The sequence below is a fragment of the Miscanthus floridulus genome, chromosome 1 (assembly GCF_019320115.1).
Source record: "Miscanthus floridulus cultivar M001 chromosome 1, ASM1932011v1, whole genome shotgun sequence".
NCBI lineage: Eukaryota > Viridiplantae > Streptophyta > Magnoliopsida > Poales > Poaceae > Miscanthus > Miscanthus floridulus.
The window spans coordinates 36282605-36302838 of NC_089580.1; the positions used below are offsets into that span (position 1 = coordinate 36282605).

General features: G+C 46.0%; 4 protein-coding genes across 5 annotated transcripts; all 4 read right to left on the reverse strand.

Annotated features, from left to right (window-relative positions):
• Nucleotides 1-903: 903 nt before the first annotated feature.
• Nucleotides 904-3333, reverse strand: LOC136478958 (probable prolyl 4-hydroxylase 7). 2 transcript variants are annotated; one of them, XM_066477031.1, is made up of 7 exons: nt 2975-3333; nt 2811-2868; nt 2615-2719; nt 2007-2064; nt 1749-1924; nt 1553-1613; nt 904-1408 (listed from the first exon to the last, which is right to left on the reverse strand). In XM_066477031.1, exons 1-7 carry the CDS (start codon nt 3103-3105, stop codon nt 1101-1103), a joined length of 897 nt encoding a protein of 298 aa, XP_066333128.1. In that variant the 5' UTR covers nt 3106-3333; the 3' UTR covers nt 904-1100. The 2 variants fall into 2 exon arrangements, with proteins under 2 accessions (XP_066333128.1, XP_066333127.1); XM_066477030.1 differs by having other exon boundaries at nt 2811-2892.
• Nucleotides 3334-5779: 2446 nt separating this feature from the next.
• LOC136478984 (hydroxyproline O-galactosyltransferase GALT5-like) lies at nt 5780-8467 on the reverse strand. The gene is made up of 6 exons (XM_066477032.1): nt 7684-8467; nt 7226-7449; nt 6848-7135; nt 6645-6773; nt 6371-6544; nt 5780-5981 (listed from the first exon to the last, which is right to left on the reverse strand). The coding sequence occupies exons 1-6, from the start codon at nt 8465-8467 to the stop codon at nt 5880-5882; spliced, it is 1701 nt and encodes a 566-aa protein (XP_066333129.1). The 3' UTR covers nt 5780-5879.
• A 297-nt stretch (nt 8468-8764) lies between these two features.
• On the reverse strand, nt 8765-9316 carry LOC136454706 (uncharacterized). Its single transcript, XM_066455033.1, has one exon. The coding sequence runs from the start codon at nt 9314-9316 to the stop codon at nt 8765-8767; it is 552 nt and encodes a 183-aa protein (XP_066311130.1).
• Nucleotides 9317-14751: 5435 nt separating this feature from the next.
• Nucleotides 14752-20234, reverse strand: LOC136479000 (uncharacterized). The gene is made up of 7 exons (XM_066477033.1): nt 20015-20234; nt 18763-18880; nt 18320-18468; nt 18084-18191; nt 17864-17983; nt 15268-15441; nt 14752-15157 (listed from the first exon to the last, which is right to left on the reverse strand). Exons 1-7 carry the CDS (start codon nt 20123-20125, stop codon nt 15056-15058), a joined length of 882 nt encoding a protein of 293 aa, XP_066333130.1. The 5' UTR covers nt 20126-20234; the 3' UTR covers nt 14752-15055.

The following is a 20234-nucleotide window of genomic DNA, read 5'->3' on the forward strand; positions in this document are numbered from 1 at the left end:
AAGATAGAAAACAGACGTATGTGTATATATACACACACGCGCGTATATATATATATATATATATATATATATATAATGACGGATTAAAAGAAAACGCTTCGCTTTTTAATATTAGGTAGTGATAATCGACAACGCTTTTGAACGGTTTGTTTTTAAAAAAATCTTAGAGAAACATGTTGCCTTTGGGCCCAGCGGCAGTAGGTTACTTTGTATATTTCCATTTGGGTCCTTGTATTAACTTGTCCTATCGTTGAACCCCCTCTGATTCGGCCAGTCAGGAACCGTACGATACGACTAGGCTGCGGTGGAGCGTTCTTGCCAAGCCCTCGCCGCCGCGCCTCCACGCAGTTGCTTGCGGCTAGGCGCCTAGGCGTTGCGGTCTTGCAGATCCCTTGAGATTGTTCGCCTCGAGCCCTCGACGGCAAGCTTTTTTTTTTTTTTTTTGCGACTGACGGCAAGCAAGCTGGAGCCGTTCTTTCCTGCTGCAGTGTGGAGTTACTTGGAACAGGAGTTACAGGACGATGGCCAAACACTCTAATTCCATAATTTCAGCTTTGTTAAGTGACTATTTTTTTTTCTTGTTTCATCGTTAATTTTTACTTAAATTTTCCTCAGCATCAGAAGACTTCAATTGAATGCAGACTATGATTCATGCTTATAACCTAAATTAAAGTTTGCACTTCCTCTTGACCTGCTTGGAGCTATTTGGCATGAAACTGAAAATTCTGAGAAACAGGTTTTTGCAGTGTGGCCTTGGCAGGATGAATTTGGACCTGAACTCTGAAGACTCCATAGTTCAGACCAATGCAGGATATTGCCGAAGGAATATCTTGATGTTCCGTCAGGCTGTATGGCCAGTAACACTTAACACATCAGAACGAGTTTGCAAAGTCCTGACCGAATTGTTTTACTTTTATTATGTCAAGATGCTGTCAGGTCAATTTACAGGTCATATGGAAAGGAGTAAACATCACTCCTGTATTACTCAGAGACCTGGTTCATCTGTTATCTACAACTCAGCAGAGTGAAACACATGATGGGGTCAAAACCTATAGTGAGTGGCTTAACACCCCAAAACACATTCAGATTGGTTGAGCAGTTCAAGCATCACAGAGCCCGCAACTTTTGCGGCAAAATCCATGAGTATCCTTGGTGCCAACCATGTATGTTGGGTTCTTGTAACACTCCCCAATAGCAGCCCATTTAGGGCAGAGCTCATTGTCATCGGAACATGGGGCGTCCGTCCTTACATTTGGAGGATTATCGAATGATCTGACGTGAATCCATTTCGTTGCAGACCACTTCTCACCCTCAATTACTGGGCAGCTCCCATGAAGACTACTTGTATCAGTTGTTGCATTGAGATGAAGACCAAAGAACAGTAGCGCGTCTCCTTTTTTTGGCTTCACTGCAGGAGAAGAGCACAGCCTTGTCATGGGAATAGGACAATGCACAACTTTGTTTGGGGCTACTGAAGTAAATCGTCAATGCCGATAGAGGCAGATCAGCTCGGAAAAGTATTACTTTTAATATGTAAGAGGCTGAAAGATACCTGCCAGGCCAGATCTTGAACACTCTGACCAAGTTTCATCCTTGTACTGTAAATGGCTTCCCTGAAAGCAACATGCCAAATGAATCCATACGTTCCTGATCAAATAAGTCACTCTAATTGCAAAAACAAATAACTGAAGTAATCTCAGAGCTCTATTTTCTAAGGCAGAGAAATAATCTCAGAAATAGGTGTGTACCTCAGCATTTGGAAATACAGTCTCTCCACCCTTCTTGACATCTGTCAAGTACATAAGGACAGTTGCAATTCGCTGACCGCCACGCTTCATGTTATTTTTGTCATGAAAATAATCAAAGTGGGCATCATACTTTTGACCGATTTCATAGCGCAGAACCTGCATTGATTCAGCGTTTTCTGAACGAGAATCATAGCAACAGTCAGAGAATGTCCATCTAGCTCCATGAGGGCATGAGGCAAATGACCCAGTGCAAATTACCTTCCGGAAGAAATGTCCAAGCAGCTACGCGTTTCTCAATTGCAGAGACAATTTTATCCTTTGATGGGTCAACAGAAAGAAGTACATCAGTGTTCACATCAGTAGGTGTTTGGGTTAGAGGGTATGCAAAGCTGTTTGGCATGCACGAATTGCCAGATGCAGTTTTGGCTGTATACGCTGTGTTTATATGTTCATTTCATATATTTCACCAGGCCGAAGGCCATAAATATCTTTCCAGTCAGATAAATAGCTACTTTGATCTTTTCAAGGGGTTTATTTTGTCGACACTGTACAAATTCACCTGTTTTAGTTATCATCAGTTAGCAGCAGTACTAGTATTCAGTCATTATGGCTTGATCTCAAGGAAAGACCACTGTCAGCAGATAAGCTGTCTTTTACAAAAGGACTAAACAAGCACATGCTAAACCAGCAGTTCAATAGTGAATTAATCGCCGGTTATTACTACAGTACAAAGAAACATTTCTTGCTCACTTCGTCTCTACCGTGCCAATGCAGGTGCACATTGCGATGGCGATGAGAAGAGAGTTGGAACGAACGCACTCTGCCCTTGATCGAGCAAGAAGAATGCCACGGTGCAGAGTGATTACCTCGTGCTTGGCCAAGAAGGCGCCGGAGCTGGTGCGCACCAGGCTCATGAGGCTTTCCCCGGAGTCGTTATCCGCCACCATCGACTTCTCCATGCTGCCTTTCGCCTGAACCCACAAAAACGAAAATGAAACTCTGTGAGCGCCTCTGGAACATCCTCGCCACCACGAATAGATGAGGGAGAGGAACCCAACCCACCAGGTTGATGAGGTGGTCGCACTCGGTGTCCGAGAGGAAGCCGCTGTACAGGAACGCCCTGCGAGAGCGCACACGCCTGTCACTGTCAGCCACACGAAGAATGTAAAACCGCAGGCCGCGCGCGCAGCCGTAGAAGCGGGCTCAAAGGCGTTTCACGGTTTCACCTGGGGCGCCAGGATAGCTGGGTGACGCGCGCCGGATCGTAGAAACCGCCGCCGCCGCCACCGTGGGCGTGGGAGACGACCGGCGCGAGCACGAGGGCGGCGATAAGGAGCAGTGCGAGCGGCGGCGCCATGGGGAGTTGGGGACGGATGTAAGAGCACGGCGGAGGCGGTCGTGTCGGTCTCTTATATTCTTGTTACTTTTTAATAAAAAAAAGGGGGCGGCGAGACGGCGTCAGTGAGTACAGGAGGGAGGGCGGGGACGCGCGGTGTGGTCGGTCACCTGGATTCGGTCGGCGGCGGCGCCCACTGTAATGGAGTGGAGCGGATACCGGGAGGAGACCGGGAGACGCCGGACTCGAAAGCGGAAACGGACGGGCGCGAGGGGGAATTGAACATGCCGCCAGCCCGTGGAAGTTTTCTGTGGGCGAATAGTACCGTATGCTTAAACCAGATTTAGCGCACCATATTCAAAGGCGTAAGACTTTGAAGCGGATTGCCTCCCGGCAAGAGAGGCACGCCGCTATGTATACATGTACATACATGTATGTTATAAATTATATGAAAAGGCATGCACATGTATGTATTGTATGTAAAAAAATAATTAAAAAGGTGTATACATAGCGGTTAAATTATATGGTGCTATTGTGTGTAATTTTTTTTAAAAAAAGGTGTATACATATGCCATGTTCGCTTCTTTTATAATCCGTCTTTTTCAGCTTATTTTTTCAACCGGAATAGTGTTTTTCTCTCACAACAAATCAACCAGAACAGTGTTTCGGCTTGTTTTTTCAGCGAAGCGAACGGAGCCATAGCGGTTAAATTATATGGTGTTAGATATTAGCACCAAGCATTTTTAAATTTTTTGTTCCTCGTTCTCATCTAAGTTTTTGATACTTCAAAAATGTCTAATTGTATCATAATTGTCCTATATTCTCATTTTCTCATTTATGTCTGTCAAAATGTATTTTATAGCTTACTAAATACTATTTGAGGACGGGGTGATCTATGCCGACTAGCTCATGAAGACTCCAACTAAAGTATTAGTCAGGCCATCAAGGCCCTCGTTCTCATCTATTTGCGAATGTATTTTTATACTAAACTAGCAAAAATGTCCGTGCTTTGCAACAGGATGTACAAGCTACATTGTCATTAGAATGTTAGATCAACATGCAATAAATAATTTAATCATGCTCGCGTATGCATATGTATACCAGTCGAGTAGTCGACTTGTAACTGTTATCCACGATAGCCATACAAACTTGCGTCTGTCGACACATGGCTAGGCGAAGCTGGAGCTAGTCCTTCTTTCTCCGTCGAACGGTTTCCACGGACGCGCATGCTATTATTTTTTTTTTGCGCGAGATATTTGTTGACGAGTTCTAGTTTCCATCCGCTGATCGTCGTCGCCTGCCGTTCGCCGCTGTTCTGCCTTCACGAGTGCGCCTGTGTCCAAGCCAGAGGAGCATCATTTAATTGGGCTTTATTAAATCAAATAAATTACCAATCACGCGTGGGCGGAGCCGGACGGTTTGAAGAAACGCTTCATTCCGTATACGGAGTATGATATGATTAGGATTCTTAGTCAGGTTACTCAGGACTTGTTCTATTTGATTAGGATTTGAATTCATACCTACCTCAAGAAGACATACGTATTTTATTTTATTTTATTATTTATATATATATATATATATATAGAACAACTACTCTATAGCTGGCTACAAAATAACATATTTTGTAGCCACCTTGAGTTACTATAATTACTATGTTAATTTATGAGATTATAGTAACTCCTTACTAAGTGGTTTACTATAACGTTATGGTAAATATCCCTATGTGTTATAGTAACCCAACTATAGTAAATATATATTGACATTATCGTAAATTAGTATATAAAATTATGGTAAATGGAGGTGGCTACAGAATAACTTATTCTGTAGCTGGCTACTGAATAGCCTCTCCCTATATATATATATATATATATATATATATATAACAGGAGAGTTGTAGAGAGACGAATATAAATAGTTTTTACATTCACGAAGTTAGTTAGAGGATGCCATATCAAAATAATAGAAAAAAAGGGTTTAGTTTTTTTTTTTTGCTATGTACTTAGATATATATGTAGATGCATGGTAAAAGCAATATATCTAGTTAAAACATCTTATAATTTAAAACGGAGGGAGTAACTATTAGCTCTATTGATCCAAATAGGGTTTAGTCTAAACCTGCACCTTTTCTGCTCTATCTGAACTCATGTATTTCCGTTTGCTGGAATGGAAATAGGGCCCCGCGAAAAAAAAGGAAAGCCAGTAGTTATCAAGCTGTCAACGAACAAAGATGATACAGTATATATATGCGACTAGAGAAAGTTCAGAATATGACATACACATAAACCATCAGGGCTCCACCCTAGCTAGGTCAAATAAATTTGACTTGTACGGAGACAGTCTGCGAACATGGATCTTCAGTGTTAGCATCAGCAGCTGAATCAACTACTGACCAAAAGAATGAACGAATGGTAACGAGGTCCACAGAGTACGAGTGCCTCAAACTCATCCTCGTGTTGTATCTCGATGATCAATCTGTTCTCCATTATACTAATCACTGTGCTGTCCATTGTCATCTTACGTTGCAGCATTGAGCGCTCCCAGCTTGCAACTTTCTCCACAAACAAATCATGTGTTGTGGGGATTGGTAGTGTGCGGTGAAATAACCATCGAAGCAGCCAGGCTGGTAGAACCTGACATCATGCAAATAATCTACAGACTGACGAGTAGTATTGAACTTCTCAACCCACATGCCCATACTAACATCTTCCGTCTTGAATAGCTGTGTCATGAAAAACATAGCCATTAGAAATCACACATTCAGACTCCATAATTAAAAAAAAGCACTATTGCTGTATTCAATGACTATCAAACTCTGATAAAATATATTGAGCAATATCCGATGAAATGACATAGCCAGGCCAATTAGCATAAGGAGGATACACTTCCTCTGGCCATTCCTGTTAGGAACAGAAAAACAAAAATCAAGTTTGTGTAGCGTAAATGTGGTATTGAACCACTAAACTGAAATGTAAGAAGCAAAGAATGTAACAAATTAAGTTTGGTATGAAACATATAGGGTCACCATACTGTCCAAAATAGCAATGATATTTGCAGGATTACAACTAGCTATGCAAGCTATTCTGCCAAAAGGTGCTGCTTTCAATTTCTTAACATATCATAACATATTTGAAAAGGGTAAATCATATTCAAGAGACTAAAAAGGGCTCATACCTGATGACCTAACCACTAACATACTGAATTCACACTAATCCTGTAGCCTAGCATTAAGGAGAGGCATAATGCACATGCGAAACCTCTTTAACTGTACAGAAAAATAGAGTTTTACCTCATATGTGACAGACCATTTCCCACATCTTAAGGGTCTGTGGTAGTAGTTTATATTTCCCACATAAATGCTCTTTCCACTTTGGACCTTGTTTACTTGATCCAATACAGATTCAATTCTGACAAATGTATCATCGTCACATTTCATTATGTGCTTTGCAGGAACAACCCTCACCTGAAAAATAGTTGCAATGTCATGATGAATTATGCAAACCATACTAATGCATGATAGAGGAACTAAAATAAATCCATTCACACAAATCCAAATTACGCACCCCATACTCAACAATGGCGATAGTTTTTAGAACAACAAGGTCATAGCTATCCATGAATGGAACTATAACAATGTCCCCAAAGTAATCTGCCTCCTCCTTCAGCTCTTCATTGGCCTCGTTTCTTCCATTCTGTGAAGCGTTTTCTTTATTAGATTTGGACAGAAAATTGCTATTGAACTAATAATTCAGCTGTAGAAACCTACCAGAGCAACAAAGAAGCGAGCAACAACATCAGATGATCTCCTGGTAGAAATCATCCATGACTTTCGAACAGCCATACGCTCAGCAAAATGGTAAGCAGATGACAGGATGCCAATAAAAAGCTCAACAGGTTCAGTTGGCAAGGGTGAGGCCTTCCACTGTTCAGACATCTCAAGATAACTTTTTGTTGCAAAAGTAGGAGGTGAAGTGGGCAAAGAACCAGCCAGAACGGACTCGACACCAATGTCTCCTTTCAAAGACAACCGTGTCGCATCCTCAAGATTGTAGCCCTGTCAAGACAAATATTGAGCAACATTAGAAAATTAAATCTTGAGACATCACTGGGAACAATCCTTACAGAGTTCCATAAACAAACTCACGGTGCGGTAAGGGAACGACGTAACATGGCGGCCATCAACATTGACATGGTAGCCTTCCAAACCAGCTGTTATGATTAAAACAAATTGCTTGCCCTCTGCAAATGGGTATGGCCAACTGACTTTCGGCCTACCAATCAAACGGTTCAGCCACCATTTCATCCGTGATTCTTGTGTCTCGTTGTTATCATCACGAATCCATTTGTCACACTTCAATTCCCCATCAACTGAAAAGTCAACAATATAACCTCAGTTACTTTGAAGACAATTTGCCAAGCTGACTTTCAAAGGTACTACATTCTTGAAGACAAAGGAATCCTTGTATCTTTTGGGCGAATTCTGGAAACAGCTACTATGCCAGGTTCAGATCACCTCAAGGTAATTTCCTACCCAACGACGCGACAGTACACAAAACGAGGCATAGCCGAGGGAAAAAAAAGCTTAGCAACGGAGGAGCTCACCAGTATCGTCGTCCGGCCGTGACGCCCACCCCTCGCAGCGCTGCGGCTGCGCCCACTGCATCCGGTAGCAAGTGTTGAACTCGATGACGGGGCGGCCGCTGAAGTCCCCGCGGATCCTGGGGTTGAAGTGCAGTATCCTGGGCGGCTCCTCCCCCTGCAACGCCTTGGTGCCCAGGAGCTCGAGCATGAACTGCGACACCATGACCGGCGCGGCCCCATCCCTCGCTCCCGCGACCTCCGCCCGCGCGGCCCGCGGCCGCGCCACCACCGTGAGGCGCGACCCCACCGCCATCCCGCACGGCAGGTCCACCGCGACTCCCCCGCCGCTCGCGAGCCGGTCCCTCGGCACCGAGACTGTCGCGGGGCAGGAGGCCGAGGCGGCAGCGGACGGGGATGGCGAAGGGGACGAGGAGGAGGAGGACGGGGGAGCGGGGGCGGAGAGGAGGCGCGCGAGGTGGGGCGCCGCGGCGGCGAAGGCGGCGGAGGACGAGGCGTCGATGGATGATGCGGCGGCGGCGGCAGAGGAGGAGTTGGTGGCGCGGCGGTGGACGCGGATGGAGGAGACGGCGAGCGGGGCGCTCCTGCGGGGGCGGAGCGGGAAGGACGAGGCGTGGAGGAGCTCGCGGCGGCGGGCGCGGTGCGTGGCGCCGTGGGATTGGGCGTGGGCGTGGCGGGGCGACGCGGTGGAGACGGCGAAGGAGGGCAGCTCGAAAAGGAGGAGGAAGAGGAGGTACGCCGCCGCCGCAGCCAGCAGCGCGAGGCGGCACGCGCGCTTGGGCGGCATGGCGCGGCGAGGGAGTAGGGGAAGGGAGAGTCGGTCAAGTAGCCGTTTGGAAAGGCGTGCGCGGGCGCGGGCAAGACTTTTTCGGCCGAATTTTTTACAATTTGGTCTTTTTTTTTCAAAGTTTTTCACAAATGAACTTTTGGCGGAAAGAATTCAGGAAATGGACCCTTAGCTCGGCGCCAGAGTGACTGGCGCCGAGCTAGCGGGCACGGTGGGGTGACCTGCCAGGGAGCTCGGCGCCAGTCACTATGGCGCCGAGCTCGGCGCCGTAGATCTTGGCGCCGAGCTTGGAAATATCTATCCGGCCCGCGCCTCTTCCTCTTCCTTTCTCGCCCAAGCCGCCCCTGCCCGCACCGTCGCCGACGCCCTTGCCCGCTCCACCGCCGCGCCCGCACCCGCGCCCGCGCCACCGCGCCGCGCCGCCGCTGCTGCTCCGGCGGCCGAGCCCGCACCCTCGCCGCACAGCGCCGCCGCCACTGCTCCGGCAGCCGAGCTCGCGCCGTCGCTGCTGCTCCGGCGGCCGAGCCCGCGCCCTCGCCGCGCCGCGTCGCCGCCGCTGCTCCCTCGCCCGAGCCCGCACCGCACCGCCGTGCCCTCGCGCCGTTGCCCGTGGTTGGCGGCAGCGCCACGCCGCCATGCCCTCCACCGCCGTCCTCGCCTTAGCCTCGCCTTGTCTCCACCGACGGCCTCGGCCTCGCCCCGCCTTGCCCCCCTCCACCGCCGGCCTCGCCCCGCCTTGCCGCAGTCCACCGCCAGCGTACCTCCCGCACCCGTCGAGCCGGACTCGCCGCGCGGAGCGCTGGACACCCCGCGCCCGCCGCACGCCACCTCTATCGTCGGTCGTGCCATCACGGGCCCAGATCTTCGCCTTGACCTACGCCCGTCGTCCGCCGACCCGGAAAGGTAAAAATTATGAATATGCAATGTACCTATTTAGTTGGTGTTTGTTATTTACTAGTTACTGTGATGACTCAGTTAGTTGATTTAGTGAGATATATGTAGATAGATAGAAACATAGATACATTGGTAAATACATATAGTTAGATAGCTACTTAGATATGTAGTTATATTTGTAATTAACTACATATGATCTAGCTATTTAGTGAGTACACTATAAATATATACGTAGTTATTATCTTGATTACTTAGTTTGTAGTTAGAAAGTACTTGTTAGGTATTATCTATCGTATAATTTGGACTAAAGGACATGTGTTTCGTTACGTTTTTAAAATAGATGGACAACCTAGTGACCATATATCATGGAGGCACGGTTGAAAGCGGTCGCTATGGATATGTTGAGTTTCTTGACATGCAAAGTGTGCCTGTGCTATTCAATGATAGGCCTTCATTTAGTTAGATGGTTGCAAGGGTTTGGGAGGAGCTGCATTGCTTTAGAGATGATGACATTGCAGTTGATGGTGTACTGCACCTAGGTTGTCCTCCGAATATCTTCAGGCGAATGATCTCAATTGGTTGTGCGGATCAGTAGAAGAACTATGTGAGATCCGCTATGAAGAGCCAGCTACAATATTTGGACGTGATTGTGCGTCGGGTGTTAGTTGATCCAATCCCTCATGGGTTTACCTCAGCAATGGATCATCAGGCACATATCGACCCTTGCCTCATTCCTTGCAACATAATGTAGCAACATGCTTGTTCAAGACCTGCATTTGTACTTTTGTCTCCTCCCTTGTCTTATTCCTTGCCCTCTCCTCCTCTAACGTCATCCGCCTCTCCAATCCCTATTTGTTAAGCCCAATATCGATCGGGTTATAAATACCGCGCTGTCTAGCAAACTCACGCATCTTTTCTTTGTGATGTTTAACGAATAGGTTGACGTAGTCAGGTCCATATCCCCTCTTCCGTGCAATTAATTGCCTCTTCTTCAGTTCATCCAAGAACTTAGCTTGACCATCATAACATTCCCAACTGTATTCCCTAGTGCTCTGTTCAAAAGAAATATTATATCATATATGTCTTAGCAAAATAAATAAAATACGATTTCATGTTTACCAGAAAAATAACGAACCTCATCATACTCAATCATATGGCCGCAATAATGGCCTATTCCAAGCTCCGAAGGGATTAGGCCATAGTTGGATTTTACACCACATTCGCACATGACAGGAGGTGCTTTGTAGATTACCCATTCTTTCTTCTTTTCCTTAACTCTCCGTGGTTCTTCCGCCCATTGGTTCTTAGGACCATACAACCATTCTTCGAAACGATACTTCGTCATTGAATACACCTAAATAATGAGACATTAGTACATGAACACATATAGCTCAAGATTTTAACACATACACTTTGCACTTACTTCATGCTTGTTTGGACACATAAACTCCAATGTATTCTCAGGGTTTATCACAGCTTGATCTCCGCAATCGCACAGAGGAGGTTCCTCGAGTCGTCTAACTGCGGCTAGGTGCTTCTCCTTAGCCGTCATTGTCAGAGGGTTAGGGGGGTGGAACCTACCGCTTGAAGTGTTCACGTGGATGTCTCCCTCTAAACCAATAATCAAAAAAGAGGTACATAGGATCAAACCTGTCTGCACCATCAATCCACTGAAAGAAAAAGCACCTCTCATGGTCCTACACAACGAGATTCCAACAAAATATTAGTACCATAATTAAATAAATAAAGAAAAAGGATAGTACAAACAATTTCTTACATTAAACCGACTACATGTGTAGAAGCAACGCTCGGCTGTGTCCGGATATTTCGATCGAAAAACATGGGCCAGAAAACCACAGTCACAGTTAGGTACAGGAAGGTCAGGAGGGACGGGGGCATCTTTGCTAGACGCGTCGGGGTATAATTCTCGAGGACGACCCCATTTTCGCCAAAACTCCTCCCGAAACATTTCTTGCATCTAACAAAACGGATGTAATTTAACAAACATAAATCAAAACATCACAAAAAAATATCAATGAGAACCATAACTACAATATAACCAATTTTGTTCTAAGAACCAAAAGTAGTTAACATTATACCCTAAACCTAGGGTTTCTCACTTTATCCACAACAATGAACCCATAACATAAATACATGCGGTTTGGTTTGCTAGCTTTTTCCACGCCTTGGAATCAACCTACGGTTGTATAATATATATATTGAGGGATACAATGAAACCCTAAGAGATGACGATTCTTAGGTTCAAAACTCTGACTAATATATACCAAATCGATGCAAAAAAAACAAGGAGGTGAGCGAGTATACCTTGCTCTCGAAGATCTACGAATCAAATCAAGGTTTTCAAGGTCCAATATGTCGATTCGTGAGGTAGGGTGAAGTGGGGAGAGAAAAACCCGAGAGGGAGGAGAAAGAAGAGGAAAAACGCTCGGGGAAGAAGGTTGGGTTGGGGTTAAATGCAGAGGGCTCGGCGCCAGAGTGACTGGCGCCGAGCTCGGCACCAAGATCTACGGCGCCGAGCTCAGCGCCAGTCACTCTGGCACTGAGCCCCCTAGCAGGCCATTGCCCCGTGCTCAGGAGCTCGGTGCCAGTGACGGTGGCGCCGAGCTCAGTGCCAGCACCAATGGCGCCAAGCTAAGGGTCTATTTCCTGAATTCTTTCCACCAGGGGTCTATTTGTGAGAAACTTTCAAAAAAGGGCTAAATTGTAAAAAAATTTGGACTTTCGGGGAGGTGTCGTGGTCGTGGAAGTGGAAGGAGGACTGGGAGTTGATGTGGCGTGGGTTGCTTAAAGACCAGACCGTTGCGGTGGCACCGTGTGGGGGTGGAGTGGGTCAGTGGGTGGGGCAGGCAGGAACGCACGCGGCGTTCGTGATCCTGGCCCGACGCCACGGCTTTCGGTAAGGGCTTTGTTTCACCCAATTTTGCTCGTCAGCTTACCGGCGAACCTCAACTTCTCTGACTAGAACCTGAACTTCTCTCGTGTTTTCTTCACGTAAATATGTCGGTACGGGTTGTTACCCACCTATGGACTGTCGTCGCGACATGGCAAGAGTGCAGGGGTGGAAGTGGAGGTCAGAGGGGAGGTCGGCAGATTGCAAGTTTGGACGACGCCGGGAAGGGAAAACAGGGACGAGGAGCGACACAGATTGCGCGCGCGCACACGCTATGGTCCACACGCCACCGACGTGATGAAGCCAGCGAGGAAGGCCGCACGCGGGACGCGACGCCACCGGCCCGGACACTAGGTTGTCACATTAGGTGCGGTTGCGGCACGTGTTGTGTTGAAGTAGGAGATGGATTGGGTTGGCTTGGTTGGGTCTCGAAATCGGTATGTCTAGCGCTCAGACAGGACGTCGCGTCCAGACATGGCTTCGACACCTGTACCGCTCTCGCGTCCACATTCCGCCTCACACCCCACGTCTCGCCCCCAGCACCCAGGCCTGCGTCCATCACAGGGACCCATGCCCACCCAACACCTCGCACAGTGACAACCACCGGCCGCGCCGTGCAACACCCCGATCCACTTTTGCAACATCAAGATGAAACATTTGCAACATGTGTCTAAAACAGATGAAACATTTGGAACATATAGTTGAAACACCATTGCAACATGTGTAACACCCCGATCTAAACATCCAGATGCAACACTTGCAACACATAAAAGAAGACTGATGAAATACTTGAGGCATGCATCTGAAACACTTGCAACATATGTGTACAAAAAACAGATGAAACATTGGGGATAGACGCTTGCAACATACATGTACAACCATTACAATATATGCAACATCCCGGTCTACTTTTGCAACATCCACATGAAACAATTGAAATATACATATGAAACAACTGAAACACTTGAAACATGTCTAAGATGCGTCTAGAAACACTTAACACAGCATCGTCGCGCGGCCATGACCTACCTGGTGGGCAACTGCAGTGGCGCGGGCTCGCTGGCTGGTGCGTGCTCGCAAGCCCACCGTCGGCCGAGGGAGAGGAGACACTGCCGGATCTGGGGAGGGCGCCGCCGGCCGGGGTAGGAGAGTGTCAGCGGCTTGCTTGGATCTTGCTGGGGTGGGCAAGAGGGCCACCAGATCCGTGGGCGCTGGACGTTCGGTGGGTGAGGACGCCGGGGTGGGGGAAGGGGCACCGTCGAGGTGGGGGAGGAGGCCACTAGGGTGGGGAGGAGGACGCCGGGTAGGGGAAAGAGCCGCCGGGGTGGGGGGGGAGGACGCTGGGGTGGGGGAACGAGGACGTCGGGGTGGGGGGAGGAGCCGCCGGAGTGGGGGAGGAGAATGTCAGGGTTGGGGGAAGGAGCCGTCGCCAGCCAGGGAATCAGTCGCGTCGTCGGGTGTGGGGCGGGACGCGAAGGGATAAGGATGGGGGCGCGAGTGCTACAAGATTGAGCGGTGGGAAGCGACCGTCCGTCCGGACGTCTTAATCATATCGTTATCGTCTCGAAAGACGTGATGATCCTACTCCCCGCGTTCCGCATGGGTGCATAGTCAGTCAGTCCAGCAATTTGTTTAAACCTTTTTTTCAAAATCATATTTAAAAATAACGTCAAGCCACATGGTGGAGCAAATTCACTCGGTCACGTCAAGCGACAAATGACCCATTTAGTAGAGCTCTCGCTTCAGCTAAAGCTCAGGTTTTGATTTCTTGATAGAGTAGCTTTGCCTTCACTTGTTACAAAAAAAATATTTAGTAAAACATCTCCTTATTTTACCATTTTGTTAGAAAAATGTTTAGTAAAATATACCTTATTTTACTATCCGTGGTTGCAATGCATGGTAGCTCTTTGAATTGGGCCACTATTCAGCAACCAATGTGCAAAGAAGCCCAGCGGGGGAGCAAATAGCGAATTCCAGTGGGCCAAAGATGCAGATCAGACAGCATAGGAGCCTCTGCCTCTCGTGCGCAAACTGTTGCACGATAAAAGATTGTTCAGCAAAATTGCTCCCCAGTCCATCAACATTCCCACGTCTATAATTGGCAAAGTTACAGATCACCGTTTCTAGATGGAAAATTTTGAACTATTTGTTACCATCAACCACTTTTACGATTGAAGAGAAAGCTAATATACGCGTTGTTCGCTTGGCTTATAAGCCGTACTTTTTCAGCCAACGAACAGTATTCTCTCACAATAAGTACTTTCGGCCATGACTTATGAGCCAAGCGAACATGGCGTATTAGTTCACCCATATAATAGTTGACTCACCCAATATTTCTTGGTTCTTGTGTTTAAGCAAGCTACCATTTGCACCATTACAACAACTCTTGCCGGCCATCTGTTCAATACCTGCTGTCCGGGCAACAATTTTTATCGGGATATAGAAAGTTGGCTCAGATTAAAAGCACGGAAAGGCAATATGAATGCAGTGGAGCAAATTCATTTTTGCATGCCTCTTGTGTGTCCAGAAGACAATGATAATCATGAGCTACGTGTCTTATTCTTGAATTACAAAACTAGGACACCATAGTCCGAGCAAGAAGCCACGGAAGGGCTCCAACATTTCCCTCCTACCTCGATACCTTCAGTCTGACAGAAAATAAACAGTCCATGTTGCAGCTCCGAGTTAGCACCACGACAACTGGAAATCTTCGAGCTTCATCAGGGGACGAAAGCACTGTTGCTGGTTGTAAGAAACAGAGGTCTGATCCAGAACCCTCCTTGCTAGCGGTTGATGGGGGTATGCATCCGCTCGACGATTCTGTTGATAGCGGCCCGAGTCATTACAAGGGTGTCATGCTGGAGGATACTGTAAACATTGAGGCCCTGCGTTTCATGAAATGCAGAATGGTCGTTTAGCCAGAAAAAAAGATATTCCAAGCAAAGAACACTTAGTTTGATTACTCAACCTCAAGTACTGAAATCATAGAACTTACAATGGAAGGAAGTACATTAACATAGTGAAGGTTTTGAGTAGCCAGCTTTAGCTGCTTATCAATGTCGCCTCCATCCACCAACAGAACCTTCTTTGTATCATCCATCTGGCTAACGTATTGCACAATGTTTTTCGTCTTGTGGCTAGGGACTTCCAAGTCCTCAAAGACCAAGAGCTATACAAAAAAAAACATGGACCAGTCAATTTTAAAGCAAACAATGAAATTCATAAGGGTTTTTTCCTGCAGGACAGAAAAATTCAAGAGTGCTCGAATGCGTGCAGATTAAAATTTTATAACCACGTCGGAGAACATTGATAAAACATATTATCATATGCCCATATTGTTTTTTACAGTTCACTTTAAGGAAAGCAGGGAAACAATGGTACTTCCTCCATTCCAAATTATAAGACGCTTTGGCTTTTCTAGATTCATAGCTTTTGCTACGCATCTAGATACATATTATGTCTACATACATAATAAAAGCTATGAATATAGAAATGCCAAAACGTCTTAAAATTTGGGATGGAGGAAGTAGTAGATAATAATTCAACTTTTTGTGAAAACATGATCCTCGTAAACTAAGTTGATGTTAGTGTGACTAAGTCCGTAAAAGCTAAGGGCTATGCTAAACATGAACAATTAAATATTAGTGCATACATTTTTAACAGAATGCAAGAGCATTCATATGGCCCCACTCAATGGGAGTTTCATTCTCATTAAATATCGTGTTATGTCAGGTTTTTTTTATGATGTGGCGAGGGATTAATGAATAGAGAGATCAAATGAGTTTTATCTAGATGAAACTATGTCTACACTGTTTCCAATACAACTTGTCTCTTGCATGTACTGCCTATGAAATAGAAAGATGAAACAATCCATTGCATAAACCATTTCAATGTTACCAAATTGTGCAGTCAACCCTAGTCATCGTGGGACCAACCAGACGACTAATCGTGATTAGTCTTGACCAGCCTGATTAGCCGAGCCTAGTCGGTCCTAATTGTCCATATAATCATCCTGCATATTCCAGTACGATATACCATATAGCATGTAGTATAAAGCACGCAACAAGAGTGTAAATCACTAGGGCACGGATTCTTGTGAGATTTGACGGCCAGTTGGCCGCTTATCAACATCTGCACATACATCACACAGCCACATAGGTGTAAGTAAGCACTAAGCGAAGAGCAGCAGCCGAGAGCATGAGGCAAGAACAGCAGCAGCAGTAGAGTTAGAGCAGCAGCAGAGCTAGAGCAAGGCAGAGTCACAGAGGTGCAGAGCGCCAATCAAACGCACACGCAGCATAGCAGAAAGAACATGGAGGATTGGAGGACCAGAGGAGGAGCTCATCTTCAGGAATCGGGATGGAAGAAGGGATCTGGTTGGCAGTGGCAGAATTCGGCATTGTTTGCTGCCTGTGGGACGGAATCCAGCCTCCAGCAATGGTTGCACTCAGAGCAGGCATGCAGGCACCCTGCAGCAATGGGAGCCAATGGAGATCTGTGGAAGAGGTCCCGACAAGGATGTGAACCAGTGGCCGCATGCTCCTGGGCTGCGGTGAGCTCTTGGGTGGCGCGGCGGCGGCTGGACAGCGGATCCGCACACAGGAGAGGCAACCTCCTGCTCCTGGGCTACTCTGGATAGGTATATATTCTAAAACCTAATTGGCCAAATGGCAGCCCACCAGCTCGCCGAAGTCCAGTTGCTCAGGCAGCCCAATGCACAACATGAAAGCTAGTCCTTTTCCATCCTAATCAGACCACTAATCGTGATTAAGTGACGGTTAGTCAGTCGACTTGGAATCTGGTCAAACAAATCGAGTCGGTGGACATAATCAGAGTCGTAGGACCGATCCGTCCGATTAATCGACATTTGACAACTTAATAACACTGGGCCATTCCATTCATCATTTCAATACACTATTGCATATGTGGCACTATTGGAAATATCAATATGAAATCTTCCACTGAGAATGGCCTAAGAGCCACACCAGAAAACATTGCATAAAACAAACATGTATTGTCATACCGCTAAATAGAGTTTAGTAAACAACAATGCAGTTCAGGAAGGTAGGTAAAAATAGTCAGCTCACAGTAAAATCTGGCAACAAACAATTGAACCTGTCGTGAAAACATGATCGTAGGAACTTAAGTTGATGGTAATGTCATTAAATCGCCCCATATAAGAGAACAGCCTGTTCATATATAACTTCAGGGTTAAATATGCAATGGGGACAACACAGGGCACCACGTAACACGATATTAATTGACATTCATCAGCTCATAGTTATTTACAAGATCACATGTGGTTGGCAACTTATCCTATCATCCTAAAAACTAAAGAGGACCTAGAAAGTCAAGATATTGAAAGGAGTTCAATTGTAACATTTACAAAGATGTCACTTTGTGAAAAATTGCAAAAAAGTTGTGTAGTTTAAAAAATTAGTAAGCATGTTTCTTCGTAGAGCACACTATCAAACTATGATTAAGTATAGCAATTCATTTGTCAATAATAATTTTGTAGATATAATGATAGTTATTAACCAAAAGTGAGCACATCAAAGGACATATATATTAATTTAGTAGATAGCAAATACCTTCCCCTCTGCAGTTCGAGCAGACAAGGCAATCTTAAGCCCCAGCCGTCGTACTTTCTTCTGCAACTTGATTGCATGGCTTCGTGGTTTAGGCCCATGCATGGTTGCACCACCACGGAACTGTTATGTCCAGAATTTAGTTGACTGACTCCAAACTGGATAATATGTTTCAAGCAATCTCAATATGAATATAAGTATCATTATTCATTCAGTTATAAACCTGGGGACCGCGCAGTGTTCCATGCCGTGCTCTTCCAGTTCCTTTTTGCTTGTAAGGCTTTCTTCCAGTGCCACTCACTTCACTGATAGTTTTAGTTGAGTGTGTCCCCTGTAAAGACAAAGGGCTTAATTTGTTAGAATACAGAACTGTCATTTTGTCAAGATGACATACATCAGTCCAAGAATTCCATAAGTGAAGGCCAAGCAAAAATATATTGAGTGATCCTATTGGTGCACCTGCTGTCTTTTAGCAAGCTGCCACCTTACTACACGGTGAACAATATCCTTCCTAATTGGAACATCAAAAACATCACCATCCAAAACCATGAAGCCCTTGTCCTCATTATGGAAGTTTGTGACCCTAGCTACCAGGTCTTCATACTGCCCTGCAATATTATAACAATTCAGAGGAATCAAAATTCAGCATATTCTTAATTCAAAAGAAAATCAACATTACTCATAAATAACTGCAATACTGCAGAAATGGAGTGAAGCTTCATTGAAGTCAAATTTTGGTCCAATTAGGTAACAAACAGTAAGCAAAGCTTTAGCTGACGAAAGATAAGATGGTAAGTCATATGATAGATCATTTGTCGTTAAAAGAAAATTGAGAAGACTAGTATTGAAAGAAATGCCACTAAAATAGTGATTCGAAACTAATCAATCGGGGGAGAACTTACCAAGCTCCTGATCTGGTGTCCACACAGTCCTGCTAGAAAGAAGTTCTGGCGGAATCAGCACTTCACTTGGTGGAGCCAAAAGAGTAGAATACCCATTGAAAAAGAAACCTGGCAGATTCTGGAAATGGAACAAGTATTTCAAACAAAAGTCAATGCAGAACTCATGTGCAATCAAATATACCAAAAACACATTTGCAAATGGAGAGAACGGAAATAAACTTCTTAGCAGATGATTGGATGTAATAAGCTAGATCTTGGCAAAAAGATAAGAAAACTTCTATGTTGAAATCTTGATACCCCAAAGTGCTAACAGGACAAATATGATTGATGCTTTCCTACCAGAAAAGTTAATGCAAAAAAATGCTACAGAAGATTGGAGGATGTAATAGTTGTAGATTTCGCAGCACATGTTTTCGAAGCAAGGCTGTCCCCGTTTCCATTAACAAGAACGATCAGCAAAGCAAAAGCAAGAACAGGAACAGAAAGACAATGGGCAGAGCAAGTTTGAGGGGGCAGACAGAGCAAATGTCATCACATGTAATCCACTAATTCAAGATCTATTCAGACGTAAAATTTGATAATAAAGCCAGATATAAAATCCTTCATGTCTGAAGGCCTAAAAACTGTATAAGGTAAACAGGCAAATTCACAGGACTAGCCGCAGTACCACACAAGGAACAGAATGAACGGAATAAGCAATTGGGCTAATGTTCAACTGAAATACAGGATTGGCACCTACAACCACAACTAATGTAATGAAATTGCTGCTATATGTTTCTCAAGCAAGGCCTCAGGCACAAAATTTATACCTATATATGCCAAAATGGTTCAGTGCTTAAGACTGAAACCTCTTCAATGCTACTGACAGTAATTGCTGAAAAGGGACTTCATTTTGCGCTTCCCTTCACGAACCTTGGAATGAAGCAATCCTTGTAAATACGCCAACTAGCATAATCCTGAAGACTAAACATAATTGCAGACTTGCAGTTGAGTGAAAGCATCAAATGTCTGCTAAATCACTAGATTTCAAGCTGGATTCAGGCAAGTGGCCAGAGCAATCTAGCACCTAAACCACAGCTCTAGCGGTCTAGCCTGAAGCAGGCCCATTTCCCATCCTACAAGGGACCTATAAGATGTTCTAACAGGCAGACTGGAACCGCTGCCTGCGCCAGCACCGCCGTGGAGAGCCAGGAGACGGCGCACGGCCGCACCGAGGACAGGGGGGAGGGAGGAAAAGAGACGGGGTCCAGACCTTCGCGAGGCACGGGTCTACGCCCGGCGGCGGGCGGTGCAGCACTGCCGTAGTGGGCGCGGACACCGCGGCGCGGCGGAGCAGCAACGCGGCGCGCGCGAGGGCCCGCATCGAGTGGGGGGAGAAGGGGCACGCGGCGGCTGGAGTTGCGCCGGCGGAAGAGAGCGCGGCGGCACGGACACCGATCCGCGGCGGCGCTTCTTCTCTTTTGCCTGCTCGC